The 17,274-nt window shown below is 43.5% G+C and overlaps 1 protein-coding gene across 2 annotated transcripts in view; it reads right to left on the reverse strand.

Moving 5' to 3' along the window:
• Positions 1-17,274, reverse strand: part of ASH1L (ASH1 like histone lysine methyltransferase) — a 38,127-nt gene that overhangs the window by 2,688 nt on the left and 18,165 nt on the right. For both annotated transcript variants that reach the window (XM_065653802.1, XM_065653801.1), the window contains exons 4-27: positions 16,899-17,000; positions 15,627-16,362; positions 14,417-14,596; positions 13,444-13,538; positions 11,573-11,646; positions 10,398-10,443; positions 10,069-10,177; positions 9,249-9,455; positions 8,258-8,404; positions 7,244-7,352; positions 6,892-7,053; positions 6,599-6,693; positions 6,203-6,360; positions 5,555-5,707; positions 5,125-5,179; positions 4,909-5,041; positions 4,220-4,468; positions 3,988-4,074; positions 3,663-3,753; positions 2,309-2,447; positions 1,851-2,023; positions 1,316-1,482; positions 689-729; positions 133-422 (exon numbers count right to left, since the gene is read on the reverse strand). In XM_065653802.1, coding sequence (XP_065509874.1) covers positions 133-422; positions 689-729; positions 1,316-1,482; positions 1,851-2,023; positions 2,309-2,447; positions 3,663-3,753; positions 3,988-4,074; positions 4,220-4,468; positions 4,909-5,041; positions 5,125-5,179; positions 5,555-5,707; positions 6,203-6,360; positions 6,599-6,693; positions 6,892-7,053; positions 7,244-7,352; positions 8,258-8,404; positions 9,249-9,455; positions 10,069-10,177; positions 10,398-10,443; positions 11,573-11,646; positions 13,444-13,538; positions 14,417-14,596; positions 15,627-16,362; positions 16,899-17,000 — 3,798 coding nt within the window. The remainder of the gene's footprint in view (positions 1-132; positions 423-688; positions 730-1,315; positions 1,483-1,850; positions 2,024-2,308; positions 2,448-3,662; positions 3,754-3,987; positions 4,075-4,219; positions 4,469-4,908; positions 5,042-5,124; positions 5,180-5,554; positions 5,708-6,202; positions 6,361-6,598; positions 6,694-6,891; positions 7,054-7,243; positions 7,353-8,257; positions 8,405-9,248; positions 9,456-10,068; positions 10,178-10,397; positions 10,444-11,572; positions 11,647-13,443; positions 13,539-14,416; positions 14,597-15,626; positions 16,363-16,898; positions 17,001-17,274) is intronic.

Consider the following 17,274-nt stretch of genomic DNA (forward strand, 5'->3'; position numbering starts at 1 on the left):
AGCTATGGTTGGAGTCGATGTTAGAGGTTCTCTTCCAACCAAAACGATTTGATGAATTTTAGTTTATGATTTGAAATGGAAGCGATAAACGTGATTTTATCGCCGTGGTGTAACCGCGGCGGCAAATCTCACCGTTTTTCCCTGGGATCTTCTCGAGGAGGTTGAGCAGGATCTGGTTGAGCCTCTCGCGCTGGACGTGTCTCCGTTCCTCCGCACTGCACAGAGAACCGTTTTCTTCCCCCTTTTTCTCAGTTCCGCAGCTCTCGCTCGAAACCGCCTCTTTTTCGGGCTCCTCCAGGCCAGGCATCTCGCCTGGAGTTTGCTCTTGGTTTCCTAAAACATCCTCGATAAGCGGAAGAGAATCCTCTTCTTGGTTTAAGTCTTTCATCTGGGGTTTCGAGCGATCTGTTTTCCAGGACGATCTAGCAGGAAAATAAAGGTTTGAATACCGCAATTTGTCAGACGTTCACCCGAAAGGCCAATTACTAGTGAGTCAAGGACTTTTTAGGTCGGGGGCTCTCTGGAATTTCAGTCGTCTGACTTGAAACACACGTTTGAAAGTTATAGAGAATTGCTTGAAATCATTTAAATTCCTACCCAGGAAAACCGGGTAGGAAAAAGAGCGGGTGTTTGGCAAATAAAGAGGATTTTCTCATCTCTTCTCAGCAATCTGCTGGGTAAAACTCACCTGCCTCCATTTCTCTTGTAGTTGTCTGGTACGTAATGAGGCTGTAACGACAATAAAGATGATGATTAATATCAAATAAAATCCCCAGTGGAAGGAAGCGCTGGTCTGTCTAATATTCTGGAAGTAACAATACTTGAAATATTGAGATGGAGGATGTGAAGGAAAACATGATTTTGCTGCCTGTCTGCTGTTTTTTGAGAAAACATCCATTTTCAGTGATAATTCTATAGAAAATCAGCATCTTATAGAGCAGGGAAATCAAAATAGGAAAATACTGCTTTTCTGAATTGAGAATCACCATTGCTGAAAACCAATTTTAAGCAAGTTTATTAAAGCACGGAGTGATAGTGACAGGCTGACAAACGACGTGTTGTGTGATTCTCTGCAACGCAGAAAATTCTTTTACAGTTGCAGAATCGCTACCGAAAAGTGAATTTTAAGATTTCAGGAGTGGCTTAAATGAAATGAGCCTCTTGATTCCAGCCAGAAACCGCCATCTCCAAACTTACACAACCATTCGTTCGACATCTGTTTGTCTTTGAGCTGCAATATTCTCTGTCTACATTTAATTTTTCTTTCCAGTCTTCTAGTAAGAAAAGTCAGGAAGGCAAAAGAAGGGAAACTCACGGAAAAGTCTCTCTTGGGCGTGAGTTTTTTGGGGAAGTGGTCGAAGGCGTAGGGCTTGGTGCACACGGGATAGCGATTGCGGTGGATCTTGTAGAAGAGATGAGCGGATTTGTCGAGGCGGTAATCGCAAATATAGACGTCCTGCTCCTTCACGCCTTTCGGCCTCCCTGGGGTTTCCAAAGAAAGAACGGAGGGGAAAAATGAGCATCGGGTTCAAAATACCAGAATGAGAACAAATAGTGTTGGAGGAGTTGGGCTGTCCGAGCAGGATTGTCGGCATTTTTCTTTGTTCTCCTCCATTCAGAATCGTAATAGTGGACACATAATTCAATTAAAGAGGAAAAACTCTATGCTCTAATGAAGTAGCACCCAAAATTTTACAAAAAATCACAGCAACTGCCATCACTTTCTCTTCTTTGCCCCCGCAATCCCACCCTGCTGCTGTCTCTTCAGTACCGGCCCTGGAAACATTGGCAGGATTTACTTTCAAAGGTGTTTTCTATTGAATTTCTCGCCCCGTTGCGTTTTTCCTCACCTTTGCAGTAGGTGTAGAGGTCGAGGACGCAGCATGTTCCTACCACGGCCTCCAAGGGGATGATTTCGTAGAGCGGCACGCGGAAGAGCTCATTGTGGTAGAACTTGCGCGAAGGGGAATGATGCGTCTCGTGCGGACGGAAATAATGGTGCCCGAAGGCAAACCGCTCCTCTCTGAGGTGGAAAGACAGAAGGGAATAATAATCATTAAAAAATATTTCTATAAGCCAATGATACAACTTAACGCCCTCCGCTTAATTTTTAGTTATCTATCTTGCACTTTTGCGATGAAAAGCAAAGCCATGTGAATATGACACGTTCAGATTTATCCTCCTTTGGTACGTGGAAATATTCCTAGTGCCATTTTTCCCAACGCAGCTGCCTTCCTGTGCTCCCATCTGGATGGCATTTAATCACGTTGCAGTGACTTAACGAGTTGGCCATCATTAGCAAACATACTTCTCGTTTTTCCAGAGCTTTTCGATGCGGAAAATGTCGAGTTTCTCCCTGTTGATGTGGGACAGGAGCCGGTATGACTGCCGGACGGGGTGTCCGTCTGGGGTTCTGCGGCTGTCACGCATCAGGTAAACGCAATCACCTGGCAACAGGCACAAAAGAGAGAAAATAAAGAACTTTTCATGAGGGCGGCACATCAAAAATAGAGTCAATGGTTTCATTAAAACGAACATGACAGAGCTACTTCATGTGGAATTGTAAGAGTGATGCAAAACTGCAAAAGGAGGAAGGTTTTACCCCGATCGTCTGCACAAAAGCTTTAGAGCAAGAACTAAGTGTAACTTGAATTTTATATCCCAGGCTGAAAATAGTAACGTGTAATGAACCAAGAGAAATTACAATAGGATATGTGACAAAAGACGTTTTGATTAGAAAAACATGTAGAAATTAGCGATAGCTGTGATGTTTAAAGAACAAATTTTGAAGAGAGAAGATACTAAGAGAGATTATTATTAAGAAAATAAATCATTGCCTGAGAAGCTCCCAGCTTTTCATTATTCCAGAACTCAATGAAGTTTTTCCCTTGCTGGGAAAAAGTTTCAATCAATAATGGTCACGAAGAACTCAAAGAGTTTCAGAGGGAGAGCATTTAGGAAGCTCCATGTATTAATGAAAACATGGTCGGATTTAATAGATCATATTTAAATATAAATCCATTTAAAAAAAAAAATCTTAAAATGAACAAAAATGTGGGAGGTCCCAAGCCATAAAAACTTAAAAACCTACCTGGGGCAAGATCAAAGGCCACATAGAGAAATATTCTCACTAAAAAAGGGACAGTAGAGATGCTGAGGAGGGAAAAGCCCAGGGAACTCCCACGGTTTCCCCTTCAGGCTTCCTTTAATATCGGTTTTATGGACTTTTAGAGCTAAGATCAATTATCTTAATTATTATATAAGCTTCTTTCTAACCTTGGACATCTCTGTAAGATGAAATTTAACAAACAATAAGCAATAAACTGAATGAGGTGGCTGCGTAGCTGCCTCTGAAAGACTCCGGGCTTTGAAGCCATGTCCAGAAAGATGCATTTAGGGAACAAACAAGCAATAATTCGGATGTTTTAATGACTATTCTACGCTAAAATATTAATACTGAAGGCCTAATATCCGCCTTTGCATTTATTTCTAAGGAAGTTGGCTCGATATCTTCCTTCTCCAGCCAGGAGAGCCCTATCCGTGCTAAAAGTAATTAAGATTTCTTCATCAGGCGGGCTGTGAGAACTCTGACAATGTGTCACTCCCATCAGAGCAGCTTTGCTGCTTGTCAAAAAATCACAGCACGAAATTGCAGCGCGTACCTTGGCGCAGCAGCAGATCGTCCCGTAACAAGCAGATGTAATAAACGCAGCCGGGCTGGGCGTAATGGGGACGAGGGATCATGGGAACCTCCTGGAGGAGAAGAGAAGAAAAAGGCAGGAAATTGTGAAATAATCAGGGCAAAAATATCCTGATATCCTTTAGGAAATTTGCAGAAGCAGGGAGAGAAGAACTGACATGATGTGATTAAACCTTAAGCCAAGAAGCTACGCTAGAAAGTGAGAATCCCACGCCAATCACAGTAAATATAAATGCAAAAGTGGCTTTAGATGCTAAGTGGAGTAACGAAGAGGCTCTTTTTTGTACCCTGTTCACAGATCGAGGTTCGCACTGCTCGCACAAGTAGTGTTCCACGTCGGAATTCACGCCCATGCAGTCGCAGTGCTGCCAGACCTGGAAAAAAACCACACGACCCCATTAGAAATTCCTGTGCGAGGTTCGATTTACAAACTGCATTTGCTCCAAAATATTAATGAAAACAAGCAAACAAGCTTTCTGAAGGAAACCGGGCTATTTGGCACCATTCCCCCCGCCTCACCATGCACTTTTCGCACTGGATCATGAGCCCCTCGTCCTTGTAAAGGCCGCAGATGCAGCGGATCACGTCCTCGTCCTTCTCGTGCCCATTTTCCTTTTCGCAGACTGAGGTCTCGCTGCTGTCGGCTTCGCTTGCTGTTTCTCCCACGATTTCATCGATCTGGGCAGACGCCTCGTGCCGAGCGTTGTAATACGCTTTGCGGAGTCGGCACACGTCGCGCCCGGTCGGAGATTTTCTGCCGTAATATTTCTGAATAGAAACAAAACGAAGAAACAAAGAAATTTGATTATTTTTCCCCCAGATTCCACGTTTTCGGTGCATTCGTCCTGTCTGCACGTACGCTTTAAATGTCTCAGCACCAACCTGGTATTCACCTGTCCATCTATTATTTGGAACAGCAGGTCTGTGTATCTTACAGGTGATGCTGAAGAACAAGGTGCCTCTTCCAAAAACATACATTTCTTTAGATTAACTATTCATGCATGTTCTTGACCTTCTATTTGTTTAACCTTCTATTTGTTTAACCTCAGGCAACTCAGAGTAAGTTGAAGCATGTGAATTTCTACCAATATCTGTTCATCAGAAATGGATCATCACAAATTCTCTAAAATATTCTTCTTCTTTTATTAGTAAACTGAGGGAAATCCCCACTGCCTACGCAGCAGTTTGAAGGCCGGAGCGATTCTCACCTCCGCGTTCCGGAAAACCTTGAGCATGTCGCCATCAAACGCTTCCACGGTTTTGTAATAGCCCGTCAAGATCTGTTTTTCGATCGTGGCAAGGTCCAAAGGGTCAGAGATCTTTTCGTAATAGTCTGCATTTCTAAAATGGGAATTTACGCATTTCAAAAGCTGTGAAAATCCATTGTAGAAAAGGATGGGCTGCTCTGAGAAGCAAAAACTTACTTTTTCTTCGGGGGGAGGTTGAGGAGAGGAGCTGCAAGAGCCTGTCTGGAGGAATCTGGAACAGAACACACCGTTTAGGAACATTTACTCGAGTCAAACTTCAAAATACAAGCAACTAACATTATATCTACATTAAAACCAGGCTTTTCTACTATCTGAGGCCCAGGAGACTGAAATGCTTTTGCATTTCTAGAAGTCGGTTGCTGTAATCGGACTATGCGTATAAAAAAGGAGGAGAGTTTCCTCACAATGCTGAACTGCTGAAAAATAAATTTACAAGGATAGCAACGTCTGCAGATTCTGGGGGAAAAAAGGTTATTTGAAGTCCTGTAGAAACCTTATGTTTTTCTACTATTTTCTATTCAGAGAGTCCGTTTTCCAGAGGCTGAAAAAGTCGCCATAAAGACTTTTTGAGGAGCGTCACCTTCACCTTTGTAGGAGATGATGCTGTCGCAGATTTCCTTGAAGATCTGCGCCAGGCGGGCGGCACGAGCCACCTCGATGTTCTCTTCAGCCGCCGCCAGGCGCCGCGTCCGCACCGAGCGCGAGGTCTGAAGGGCGGAAAACTGGGTCATGAAGACATCTGCGGGAGGGTAAAACAGAATTATCGCTAAGCAAAAAAATTCCGCAGCAAACGGTAGCATCTTTCCTGAGCCAGCAGCTCCCCCAGCAATTATGAAAATGAACTGACTGCGCACCAAAAAGCTTTGGTCTCTAAAGGCCTGAAATCCACCGAATTTGAGGATAAATGAGAATTCTCAAAGTCAGCGCGACTGCTTCTCTTGGTGACACAAAAATGAATCCAGCAACCAGAAAAATGCTTTCTAATTTCTCAATTAATTTATAATTTATAACTTCTCATTCTTAAGAACGTAGCATTAAGTGTTTCAGAGGAAAATGTGGAATCTCATAATGCAAAAAATACAGTGGGAGAGCTTGTGTTTCACCCTGCTACTTCAAGATAAAGGCATACATCCATCCAAAAATATATATATATGTATTTTTCTCTGTATGGCACGCCCTGTATGTATTACAAAAGGTGTACGGATCTTGTAGTGACTCTCTGTTTGATTTATACCTGATTTAATGTTGCCGTCGTCCCGGCAGATCCCGTTCCAGCGGTTGTAGAGTGACGTGGGGTGGATGTTGTCGCTGACCTGCTTCACCTCCTCTTGCTTCTGTCGAATCTTTTCCCAGTTTCGGACCAAAAAGACGTGGTGTTTCAGCACAAAATTCCTATGGGAATTAGAAAAGCATTCAAGAATCACCTTCTTAGTATAAAATTAATTATTTAATGGAGGGAAAAGGATATTCATTTGATGTCAGCAGAGAGGAATTCCAGCCTAGCTGGTTAAAAGAGAGCTAAGAACTGCTCATTCTGACATTTCATGATGCCTTATCTTACAGAAAAATCATTGCAATGTCTCCCCAATGCTCCGTTTGTGAGGAAAAAGCCACTGAAATGGTTCTTTACCTCTCTCTGTTGGACATGGGCTTCATCTGCAGCTGCGGCATCAGCCGGGTGGGCGCGTTCACGCTCTCGCTGGGCTCCTCTGGGATGTGGCCTCTCTGGAAGACAAATCATTCCCACAAATGGGAAAAACTGCGCCAAGAACTCAGCAAAGCACCAAAAGAACTCCTGAGACAGCACCTGTAGCATTTCTTTCTAGTTTAAAATACCTAAACACGCAGTTTTCCAGTCCGATGGCAGCAAACTGATTTTTTGTTATGCTTTTAGCCACAAAAAGAGTCATCTTTCCTACTTACTCTCTTCTTCAGTTTGTGCTTTGACTTCCTTTTCTCTTTGGAGCGCCCAGGTCTCCTGTGGCTGCTCACGGCCTGATTGCTCTTGCTGGACAGTCCGTTCATCCGCTGGCTTTTCCCACCAATGATCCCTCTGCATTTTTCAAAACCGCATTTGCAGAGTTGCTGTGGGGGAAAGAAAAAAAAAGGGGGGGAGAAATTACTTTAAATAAACCCCAAACCCTTTTGATGATCTCTCAATATTATAAAGAACCTCTTCAGTTGAGTACAACGCAATATTTTGTTAATCACCTTCAAGTTTACAAACTGTTTGTCCCTGCTGAGTTTTCCCAAGGTCTTGCCCCGTGATCCTTACCTGTTTTTCAACATTAAACGAATGAAAATTGTAGTCGTAGGTCAATTCGGTACCAGCAGGCATGTCTTTAAGCGCATACAATCCGATCCGGTAAACGCCATTGACGGACCTGCAGGGAAAACACAACCAAATATTCCCAGGAATTAAGAAGCAAATTGTCTTTGTGCACATAGTGTTAGAGACTGGAAGCAACACTTGTGCCCTGGATTAGACTTGTTCTTCATTTGTACTGTTCTCTTGTTTATCTCTTACAGTAAGCTTTGAAAGCCAAAAAAGCGAATACTTCATTTAGAGTAGGAAGTTGTGCTTTATTTGAAGCTACCAACTACGTTGGCTATCACGGCGGATCTACTGATCAACCGCCAAGATTCACTTGAAATCAAAAGCTCACGCTGAACATCGTGTCTCGTTTCACAAAATGCGCTACAACTAATTGCCTCTCCAATTCTTTTCTTTTTTGCGTTGGGTGTTAAAATGTAAAACTTGATTGCTATTGCCTAAATGCGCTCGAATGACCAGAGGATCACCAGCTCCTCCGCTGTGCTGCCGCCACAGCCGATTCCTGTCACCACCAACTGCTATTTTGCTGTCATTTATTCATTATAAAGTTCTCAGAAGTATTTCCTACGAGTCTGATAACATGGTACCGATAAAACAAGGGTGGGCTAAAATCAGACTCCTTCCTTGTTTGCCTGCTTTAAAAAATAGATTTGAATTGCCAGGAGGAAAGAACATCCACGCACAGATGATTTTATGGCGTTACCGAGGCTTCAAAATTTGTGGCAGGTTAAAAGTATGACAAACACGTTGGATTTGCCTCGCCAGGAAACTTAGATCTTGTCACCAAAATGTGAAAACATCACATTACTTCTCTTGTGCAACGCAAGCACGAGCGTAAATACGGTTTACACCGTTCGGTTTGATTCCCCTCCCTGTTTTCGGATCAGATTATCCCAGACAATCTGGTTAATTAGATCATAGAGTCTTCCCATAAGCAGGATGTGTTTTTCTTACCATTTCTGCATCTCGCAGTTGGGGTTGCAGCTGTGGTTGATGAATCGAGCCTCGTTGCCCATGCGGTAGCTGTCGATCACCATCCCACTGTCTAAATTCAGGCAGTAATGGTCGCTGTGGTTGTGATACTGCTCGATCATCCGGTTCCTGCGAAGCAACACAGGAACGCGATTTGTGATTCAAGAATTCTCAAAGAGGGTTTTTGACGGAGAAGCGATTCTAACCGTTTCTATTTTATAGAGCAGTACACCTAGAGATGGAGGAAAACCATGATTATATCTAGTTTTACAAGGCAAGGCCACTGACAGAGCTTGGGTTAGAATTTAGAAATCTGCTCTTCTGGAATGCTGCACACATCTGTAGACATTTCATGGTGATAACCTGTGTATGGAAGAGAAAATGCAAGAATCCATTCTTTGGGGTGTCTATGCATGTGGACTACAATCAGCTTCGCTCTTTCATGAGCTGGGCTGGACACAATTTCTGGAATTGTATAAATATACTTCTGGATTACAGCTGCCTCTTTTTAGCAAGAGTAGCAAGAGTTGGCTGCGTTCGCAGTTATCTCTGTACGAGAAGAACACGTTTGTCGTCCGGTGGAGCTCTACAAGTAGTGCACGTCCCTCCAAAAATCTCAGTTACCTGATGATGCCACACAGTTCACAAGACAACTTCTTTTTTCATTGATTAATGCTCCCACTTGTGCTTTTTTCTTCACACCGTGAAAGCTCCTTTCCCTCCTGCCCCATTCTGTGTTGTGCAGTTCAAATTCTGCACCAAACTATGTCAAAATTCCCTTCATTCGTGGCATTGACAGAGCAGACGTGGCAGACGACACGTTCCAAAACCACGGCTGATCAAAAAACCTGAATTCTGAGCCTTCTGCTGCCTGTGACCGCAAAAACATTCCTTTTTTTCCCTGGATTTCCCAGCAGCGATAACAAATACCCAAGTCATTTATCGAGCTAAAGCAGGGAAGAAGTATTTCTACCTGAATTCTTGCTCGCTCACGACTTCTCCCAGGTATTCGATGATGAACTGTCCGGCTTTGAGGGGCTCCTTGGTGCGGATCCCCCAGCCCTTCTCCTCGGCGCGGAACCGTTCCAGGCACTGCACCCACTCGTGCCGCTGGATCCGCTGGTTGCAGCACTGCTCGCCGCACGGGCACGTGTTGGGGGAGCATTCCGCAAAGATCATCCTCAAAAAGAATTTTAAAAGGGTAATAATTAAAAAAGAACTCGACGAGAAAGTTAAAGGAAGGTGAGTGGCGTTGGTTTAGATCTATGAGATGAGGAAATTTAGATCTATGATAAGAGGAAATTTAGATCATACAAGGAAATTTAGATCTATGATACGAGGAAATTTAGATCCATCACACAAGGAAATTTAGATCTACGATATGAGGAAATTCAGATCCATCATACAAGGAAATTTAGACCTATGATACGAGGAAATTCAGATCTACGATACAAGGAAATTTGGATCTACAAAACAAGGAAATTTGGATCTATGGTACAAGGAAATTTGGATCTATGGTACAAGGAAATTTAGATCCATAATACAAGGAAAAAAATAAGCCCTCTGTTAAACAAAAGTTATTAAAGAACTAAAATGCTTCTTGTTTCCAAGGTCTAATTCACAGCCTGGCTCTTGCTGCTATTCAAAGAGCAAAACAGAGTTTTGAAGGGAATTTTCCTCCGAAGAAAGAGGTGGGGGAGCGTTTCTGCAGCAGAAAATGACTCTGTGTGCTCTGTCAGGATAGTTTTATTGCTGGGAATCGATGATATTGGAATTCTGGAGCTGTTTCTAACCTGTTCAGACAATCCTCCACACAGCCCTTCCCGCTCTCCTCATCGGGTTTCTTACAATTGCAGGTAGTGGCCTCGTAGCCGGAAAGGGGTTTGACATCCACGTAGACATCTGGAGGAAAAAAACACAAAAAAACCAAACCCAAACAGGGAAAAGAATTCTTGCCAGGTGAGAAAACAGAACTAATTAGCTACAATATTTAAATTTTAATTACATGAAGCAAAAAAAGGCAGCGGGAGGGTGTCTTTGGTAAGACGAAGAGCACGGCAGAAAGGAGGGGGAGCGTGAAAATTCCACCGTTAACACGTTTTAGTAATAAGATTTTACTTACTAGAACGGATTTTTTTATAAAGCGGAACATCTGGCTTTTTATACAACTAAAAGGAAGAGAAAGAAAATGTTAACACATCGCGTAAGTGCAGCTGCTCTTCAAAAGAATCAGGGAAATGATGTTCTGTAACTACGGAACAGTTTTGTAGTCACTACTAGAAAATAGGTCTGAATTCTCTTCTTTAGGCTCAGACATTAACAAATAGGTAAAAAAAAGTACCCAGATAAGTAGAACTTGGGCTTAATGAGTTAACTAAGCAGTTTTTCTAATATATTGTTTATTTTCCCCATGCTATCTGATATGGATAACAGATACCACGAGGACATGCCATTCTGAACGACGACGTTCTTTGCCATATTGAAAAGAAGAATTATTTCAATCTACTTTGGAGAAAGCATCTCTGCTGGAATTCCCATATGCTGACACTTAAAATTCAGTGAAAAAGAAAAATTAAGGTGCTTAACAAAACTGTGACTCCAGGTAGGAGCCAAAGAAATGTAGAATTATCTTTTAAATACAAAGAGAAGTCGGAGCCACAACCACTTGAGAATTTGTCTTGCTCATTTACACGCTGAAGTTCCATGTCTGAAAGCTGGGGACACATTTACCCTCCAGCCTTAAATCCTTTGTTAAATTGCTTAGTGGAAACTTCTCAGGGAATTAAAAAAAAAAAAAAAAAAAGAAAAATCTTCCTATTTTTAGGTTTGCGCATATTTAAAGCCCTTGAAAAAGAACGCGGCCATTCGACAGTTTCTCTCCTTTCCTCGGCAGGAAAATTTCAGCTCGCGAGTGAAAAATAAATTCCACTCCGCTGGGGCCCAGCCAAGAAAAATAAGGCCTGAAATTTCTCAGCGCTGTTGGCAGAACATCCGAATTCTCCCGAGGCGTCTAAAAGCAGCTTGTTGCGGAGAGCGCGGCACCAAAATAAAAGTCTGCGGCCAAATCAGCGCCGCTTGTTCAGTGGGAACCCGCAGGGTCGCTATTTTGCAAGAGATGGAATAATGGAAATGATTCCCATTAAGTACAGATGCAAATCCTTTTTTGCCTTGTACGGCGGCAGCAACAAGAATATTCATCAAAATACAGGATGCATCAACAGTTTTCATGTAAGAATCCTGCTGTTTTCTAAGATTTCTGATCAGAACCTTGGCACTGGGTGACGTTTTAACTCGTACCTGGTTGTGTTTCCACTGCCAGAGGATGTCGTAAGGCAGCTGGAAGTCGATGCGCTTTTGTCTGAGATACTTTCCTGAAAAAGAAAAGGTTTGTGAGTCGCACACGCTTGTATTTGTAGATCCCAAGAGGCCAAAGGGCCTCTCGACAGCTCAAAGTCGCAAGGGCCGAAGAGCAGAATCCTGCGAGAACATTTTGTGTGTCGGTGCTGAGCACAGAGAACGAATGTGCCTTAAAAATACCCCAAAATAGGCATGCGCGACTCATGCGAGCTGCTCAAGCAGAATAATGCGCTCAAAGAAACTGAATTAGTTTGGAAAATAGTACCCAAGCCTGTTCCTATGGCCTTTACCAAAAGAGACTTAATTCAGACTTGGCAAACACATTTCTAAATGGTTCAGGAAGACTTCAAGGCCATCGGTATTTTCAGCAATAAGTGAAACTCGTCTTACACAGAAGTTACTACTTTCAGTGCAGATTTATTCTATTCTAAAATCTACCATCGCTCCTCCAAAAGAAGAAAGCTGACCCATTCCACACGTTGTTAAGACAAGACCAAGCGCTAGATTAGTTCTAGCAGATTAAAACCTTCTTTTAGCGTTTTTGTTGGAATATTGTGTCACAAAATTGCAGTGAGGAGTGACTAAAGATGAGGCGTCAGCCCCGCGACCGATTTTCCCAGTTTTTCTAAACGTTACCAAGCGCCTTTACATCTGGGGTTTCATGTAAATTCACACGCACGCCCTCACCGCTGGAAAAGTTAAGCTGGAATGTTTTCCTTCCAATTTACTCCTAAATTACTTTGCATTTTCAATGCTTTATTTCTCCATAGCAGGTTCCAGGAAAGAGCTAAATCTGGGGGGATTTGCTTTCACTTCTATGACCTCAGTGGCAAAACAAAAGACTCTTTCAGGTCCCTCCAGCCCTCGACAAGTCGGCACTAGTGCGGAGCCCTAAATTTCTGCGGTTAAATGGAGTAACCGAAGCTTTATCTTCAGCCCAGGAGCTCTTTCGTGGCCGCTACAATAAATAAAAGCGAGATCGGGGCTCTGTGATGGCAGCGCTGGAAACTGAGCGTGCAAACAGGCGGTTCGGTCACATCACAATTATACGACCCCATTCAAAAAGGAACTGAGAAAGGTCACATTTCCGAGAATTTCCGTGAAGAGCTTCAGTTCTGAAACGTGTTCTTTGCGGTTACTGATTCAGGCAGATTCAAACTCTTCACCTGCTACGGCCTCTCTGTAAAGTCAAAGTTGTGCACTAGGCAAAAAATCCACTTAAGGAAGACAAACCAACCAACCGTTTGCATTTGATGGGACAAATATTTGTACCGAACAAGGTGGAATTTCCCAAACTCTTTTGGTGTGATGGTACTTGAAGAAAAAAAACAAAAAAAGTCATCACAGCACTTGAAAAGCTGAAACAAAGGCCCGCAAAATCAATCAATTGTGTTTTGTCCTGGGAAATGATGCGGGTTCTAAGACAGACACCACAGAGTGCATGGGGAAATTCATTATTGCTTGCTTCATTTTTGAGATTTAACAAGCGGTCATAACCATCCCTGGCTGTTCTACCGCAATATCAGTTTGAAAAGGAGACTATTGTACTGTGTTTAACTTATGGTAGTTAAAGCAGGTTTTAAACTACACTGGTATTTTCTTATGGTGAACAAGAAATGAAAAGAAAGTTCATGTAGTCAAACTTTTGCACCGAAAACCACAGATGAGTGTGGCCTTTGCTAACGTTCACGTGCTGAAAGACACGAGTGACCTTGCAAGGTGATAAAATAAAAGAAAAAAGAAGAAAAAGGGAGAGAGCGAAGCGCAAACATAGTGGTTCCGTGTCACTGAACCACAGGTGAAGGACCCACCGACGTGAATGGGGGCCGGGAACAACCCGTGCTCGTGCTCCCCAGGCGTGTACTCCAGCTTTTCTTTCTTCAACTGGATGAGGCGGCTCTTGGGGCTGTGGGCGACAGGGAAAAGAAAAAGAATCCCATTAAGGAACACGTGCCATTTGCAGAAACGGCATTGTCTGCTTTAATCAAGGCACAGATGTACCGCAGCACCGCAACGCTCCGAAAAGACTTGGAAATATTCAATATACCAACCATACAATTATATTGAAGGCTGGAACGGTGAGTTAAATCAGCAGTAAACTTCATTATTAAAAAGTGATGATTGTTCTGCTGATTTAGATTTGTTGGATCATATTGTAAGAGAAATGTAAATTCTTGACTTCTACACGTTTGTTCAAATGGCTGTTGAAAGTTGATGCAACTCCAAATGGAAGCAGAGGTGGGTTGGTTATCGGAAATGGGAGATGTCCACTTTCTAACGGATAACCAGGGAAAAAAGTAAAAGAATGCTGGAATTTTATTCTAAACATCTCATAGAAAGGGAAGATGAACTTCCCGTAACTGTGAAATGAAGAGGGTACCTACTGAAATTCTATCACGCAAAAGACGACCAGTCGCCACCGTTCAGTAAATAAAAATAGAAAATGAACGGCCCCTTTTCTGCAGCCACTGCGCTCAGAACCTGAACAGCTCGAGCTCTCCCAGCACTTTTACTGCCGTGAGCGTTAAGATCGTCGAACGAAACTTCTCTTACCTCCTTCAAAAACACTTTCAGACCACCAGAAGCCACTTTTGCACTGGGGCTAGATTTTAAATCCTCACCGGGTCACATTCTGATCATTATCACGCGTGTGATTTTTCATAGGCCTGAACTGAGTTGCTGGTTTTATTTCAGCTCCTCGTGAGCAGCGGCTCTTCGTGGCTCTAGTTACAAGGAGACGGTTTCCACTGGAATAGCAGCTTTTTGGTGGTATTTCTTACTTACTCTGCTGTTTTGTAGACGTCGGAATAGAGCCCTGCCTTCTGGTACTTCTTTTTTGGGGGCCGAGGGGCTTTTTTCTCCCGCTGGGTTAGAGACGGCAAAGGCTGCTCCGTGTTCTCAGCCTCATGCGGTTTCCCAAGGGTATCGTGTGGACTGGGAGGTTCGGCTGCCGTCTCAGAGAAACTGGAAGAAAAAGAGATTTTTTGATCATATTTATTTCTCTCTAGAATATGGTCAGCAGGAAAAAAACGTCCGTGTTTTTGAATGACTGGATGTCTCAGCTATTTAACAAAATGCAATTCAACGATCACAATCAAGCGGTAGCAATGCATAATTGTAAAAAATGGAGGATCTTTTTATAGTGATGTTGTTATTACCAAAAGAATGTTATTTGTACTGCTCGTGTTTATCCCTCGGAGCCTCAGTTGAGTAATTCAGAAGGTGGTTTCTGCTATCGGCTTTTGTGCTCTAAAAATAGGATGTGGTGAACCATTTCTCAGCCACATAACACACCCCTTGAACATGTGGTTCCAGCAATTCTGTGAATCTAAACGCCTGTATTACAATATTAATTCCTGAAACACAAACAGGTGGTTATTTTTCAGAACTATTTCTGCAAAGACATGCAAGGAGATTTCTGGAAGAGTTTGATCTGTTTGTATCGATGATGCTGGAGATAAGTACGTGACGATCAGAGCAGAGACGCATTTCTGGGGTGGTTTTTCCTAGGCAGGGACTGCACTCTTAGGTTCACACCTTAACTCCTCATTGCTTTGGTTTTTCTCTTTATTTGCCGTGTATCAACTCATCTCACCTCACATTCTGTGTTGCTTGTGAGTATTTGGAATGCACAGGAGTCACACTCATTCCTGCGCTGCATGGAGCTCTTACAGTTCCTTATTCTGCACATGATGAAGGAACAATTTTCTCTATGATATTTCATCAGCAAACCTGTTACCAACTCAATAGAAATACTCTTCAAAAAGTCATAAAACTTGCTTGAGACACAAGCACAAACCTAACCGTTTGAGATGACCTGATTCCATCGCATTTTGGGGTGTGTTCAGGAGCTCAGGAAGACCCTAAGAATCCTTAAAACTGAGGCGTTGGTTCCCTCTAAACTCAAATCCTAAATAAAAACAAATGTCATGAGCAGAGCTCCGAAGAGCAGGATTAATTCACAGCTTGCTGAAACTGTAAGGGAATTAATTACCTCTTATTGCTCTCCTGTTCATCTTCCGCTAACGACTTTTGTCGCTTCCTGGCCTGTTCCTCTGCAAGCCACCTCTTCCTCTTCCAGCCTTTGCGGTGATCTGGGTTCAAGTTGACGCTTTGCACGACGGCTTCGATCACGTCCGTGATGGTATCGGGTCCCAGGTGCAAGGGGCTGCTGCTTTCCTCTTGTTTCTCCAACTCCTGGCTGACCAACCGAGCCGCCTGGAACGCCTGCATGGAAACCACCGCCTGCATCGGGTATTTTCGGGGCCTCCCTGGCCTGCGCTTCACAAAATTATTCCCTGTCCGCGCCTGCCTTTGCAGTTTTTTTGCTTTCAGGATTTTATTGACGTGGTCGAGATTTTTTTTTGTCGCCAGGATCTTGTTGTAATTGCACATTTTGCGCGCTTGGCGCTGCATGGCTTCCACCACGCTCCTCTTGAGGTGATGCGGGGAGTAGGTGTCCGGGAGTCTGTCCGACAGCAGCGAGATGTTGTTATCGCTGCTGGGAAGGGCCGGGGCTCCCAGCCCGTCCTGTTTGCCCAACGCTCGCTCCCGGTTGTGGTTTCGAGCAGGACTGGCTGAGGGTGGAACAGCCACGTTGGCCATGACGGCTTCTAAGGTTTTGTCCAGAGTGGTCTGGTTATCGTGCTGTGCCATGCGCTGCAATAAACCGTCCACGGGATCGTCGGTGCCGCTCGCCAGCCGCGCTCCCCGTGTTGGGGCTCCGGCCCCTGCAACAAACACACACGTTTATAGTCAAAGAGACTCGAGACGCGACCAAATAATCAAATAAGGTTGGAATTAAAACATGGTAGTTGGATAGATCGACAGCATTTGATATCTTAGAATTGCCTGGAACATTCAACGACACCAATTTCTAGAATAAGTTCTAACGGGAGAGGGACCTAATGATGCAAAATTGGTCAACGTTATGGACTTTTTTTGTGTCCAATCATAGCTAAGTCAAGCTTGGAGGAATTAATTTATTAATCTAATTAATTGATGAACTGTAGTGTCAGGGGTCTTGCTAGTGTTAAAGCATTGAGCTTCACGAAGACTAATTCAACTCAGTGAGGAACCAAACTCTGTTCTGCTGCAGAAGCAGTTGCTTCTACAAGCACCAGCTCAAGTTGCCCTGTTCTACAACCCGATTCACAGCGTTTGCATCCTAAAATATAAGGGAAAAACCTCAGTATCTGCTGTCTGCAGTAGCGCAGGTCTTAGGAAAGTGGTTCTGAAAAGAACCCAATGTCCAAATGTCACTCGCCTGTAGAAGACGCGCTCTCGGACGTCGATCTCTTTCGGGAAGGGCTGCAGCTTGTGCTCTCTGGCTGTCGCTGGGGAGGTTTGTCCTGCGTCGGCAAAGCGCCTGAAAAGCACAAAAAAGAACAATTACTTCAGTCTGGCAGCACTAATATGATCAACGGTCAAACTGAGGTAGCTCTGGTTTAGCTTTAGTAACATTCGCTATGGTGGAGAAGGATGGAAATGGACCATCAAGAAAGAAATTCTCAGAGGGTAGAAACACAGGGAGGACGTGGCTCAAAATAAGTAAAAAACCCCCCAAAACAGAGAGACAACGGATCTTGTCACAATAAAAAACCCCAATATTTTGGCTTCGGTCGGCCATGGCAAATATGTCA

Source organism: Caloenas nicobarica, chromosome 31 (assembly GCF_036013445.1).
Source record: "Caloenas nicobarica isolate bCalNic1 chromosome 31, bCalNic1.hap1, whole genome shotgun sequence".
In the NCBI taxonomy this organism is placed as follows: domain Eukaryota; kingdom Metazoa; phylum Chordata; class Aves; order Columbiformes; family Columbidae; genus Caloenas; species Caloenas nicobarica.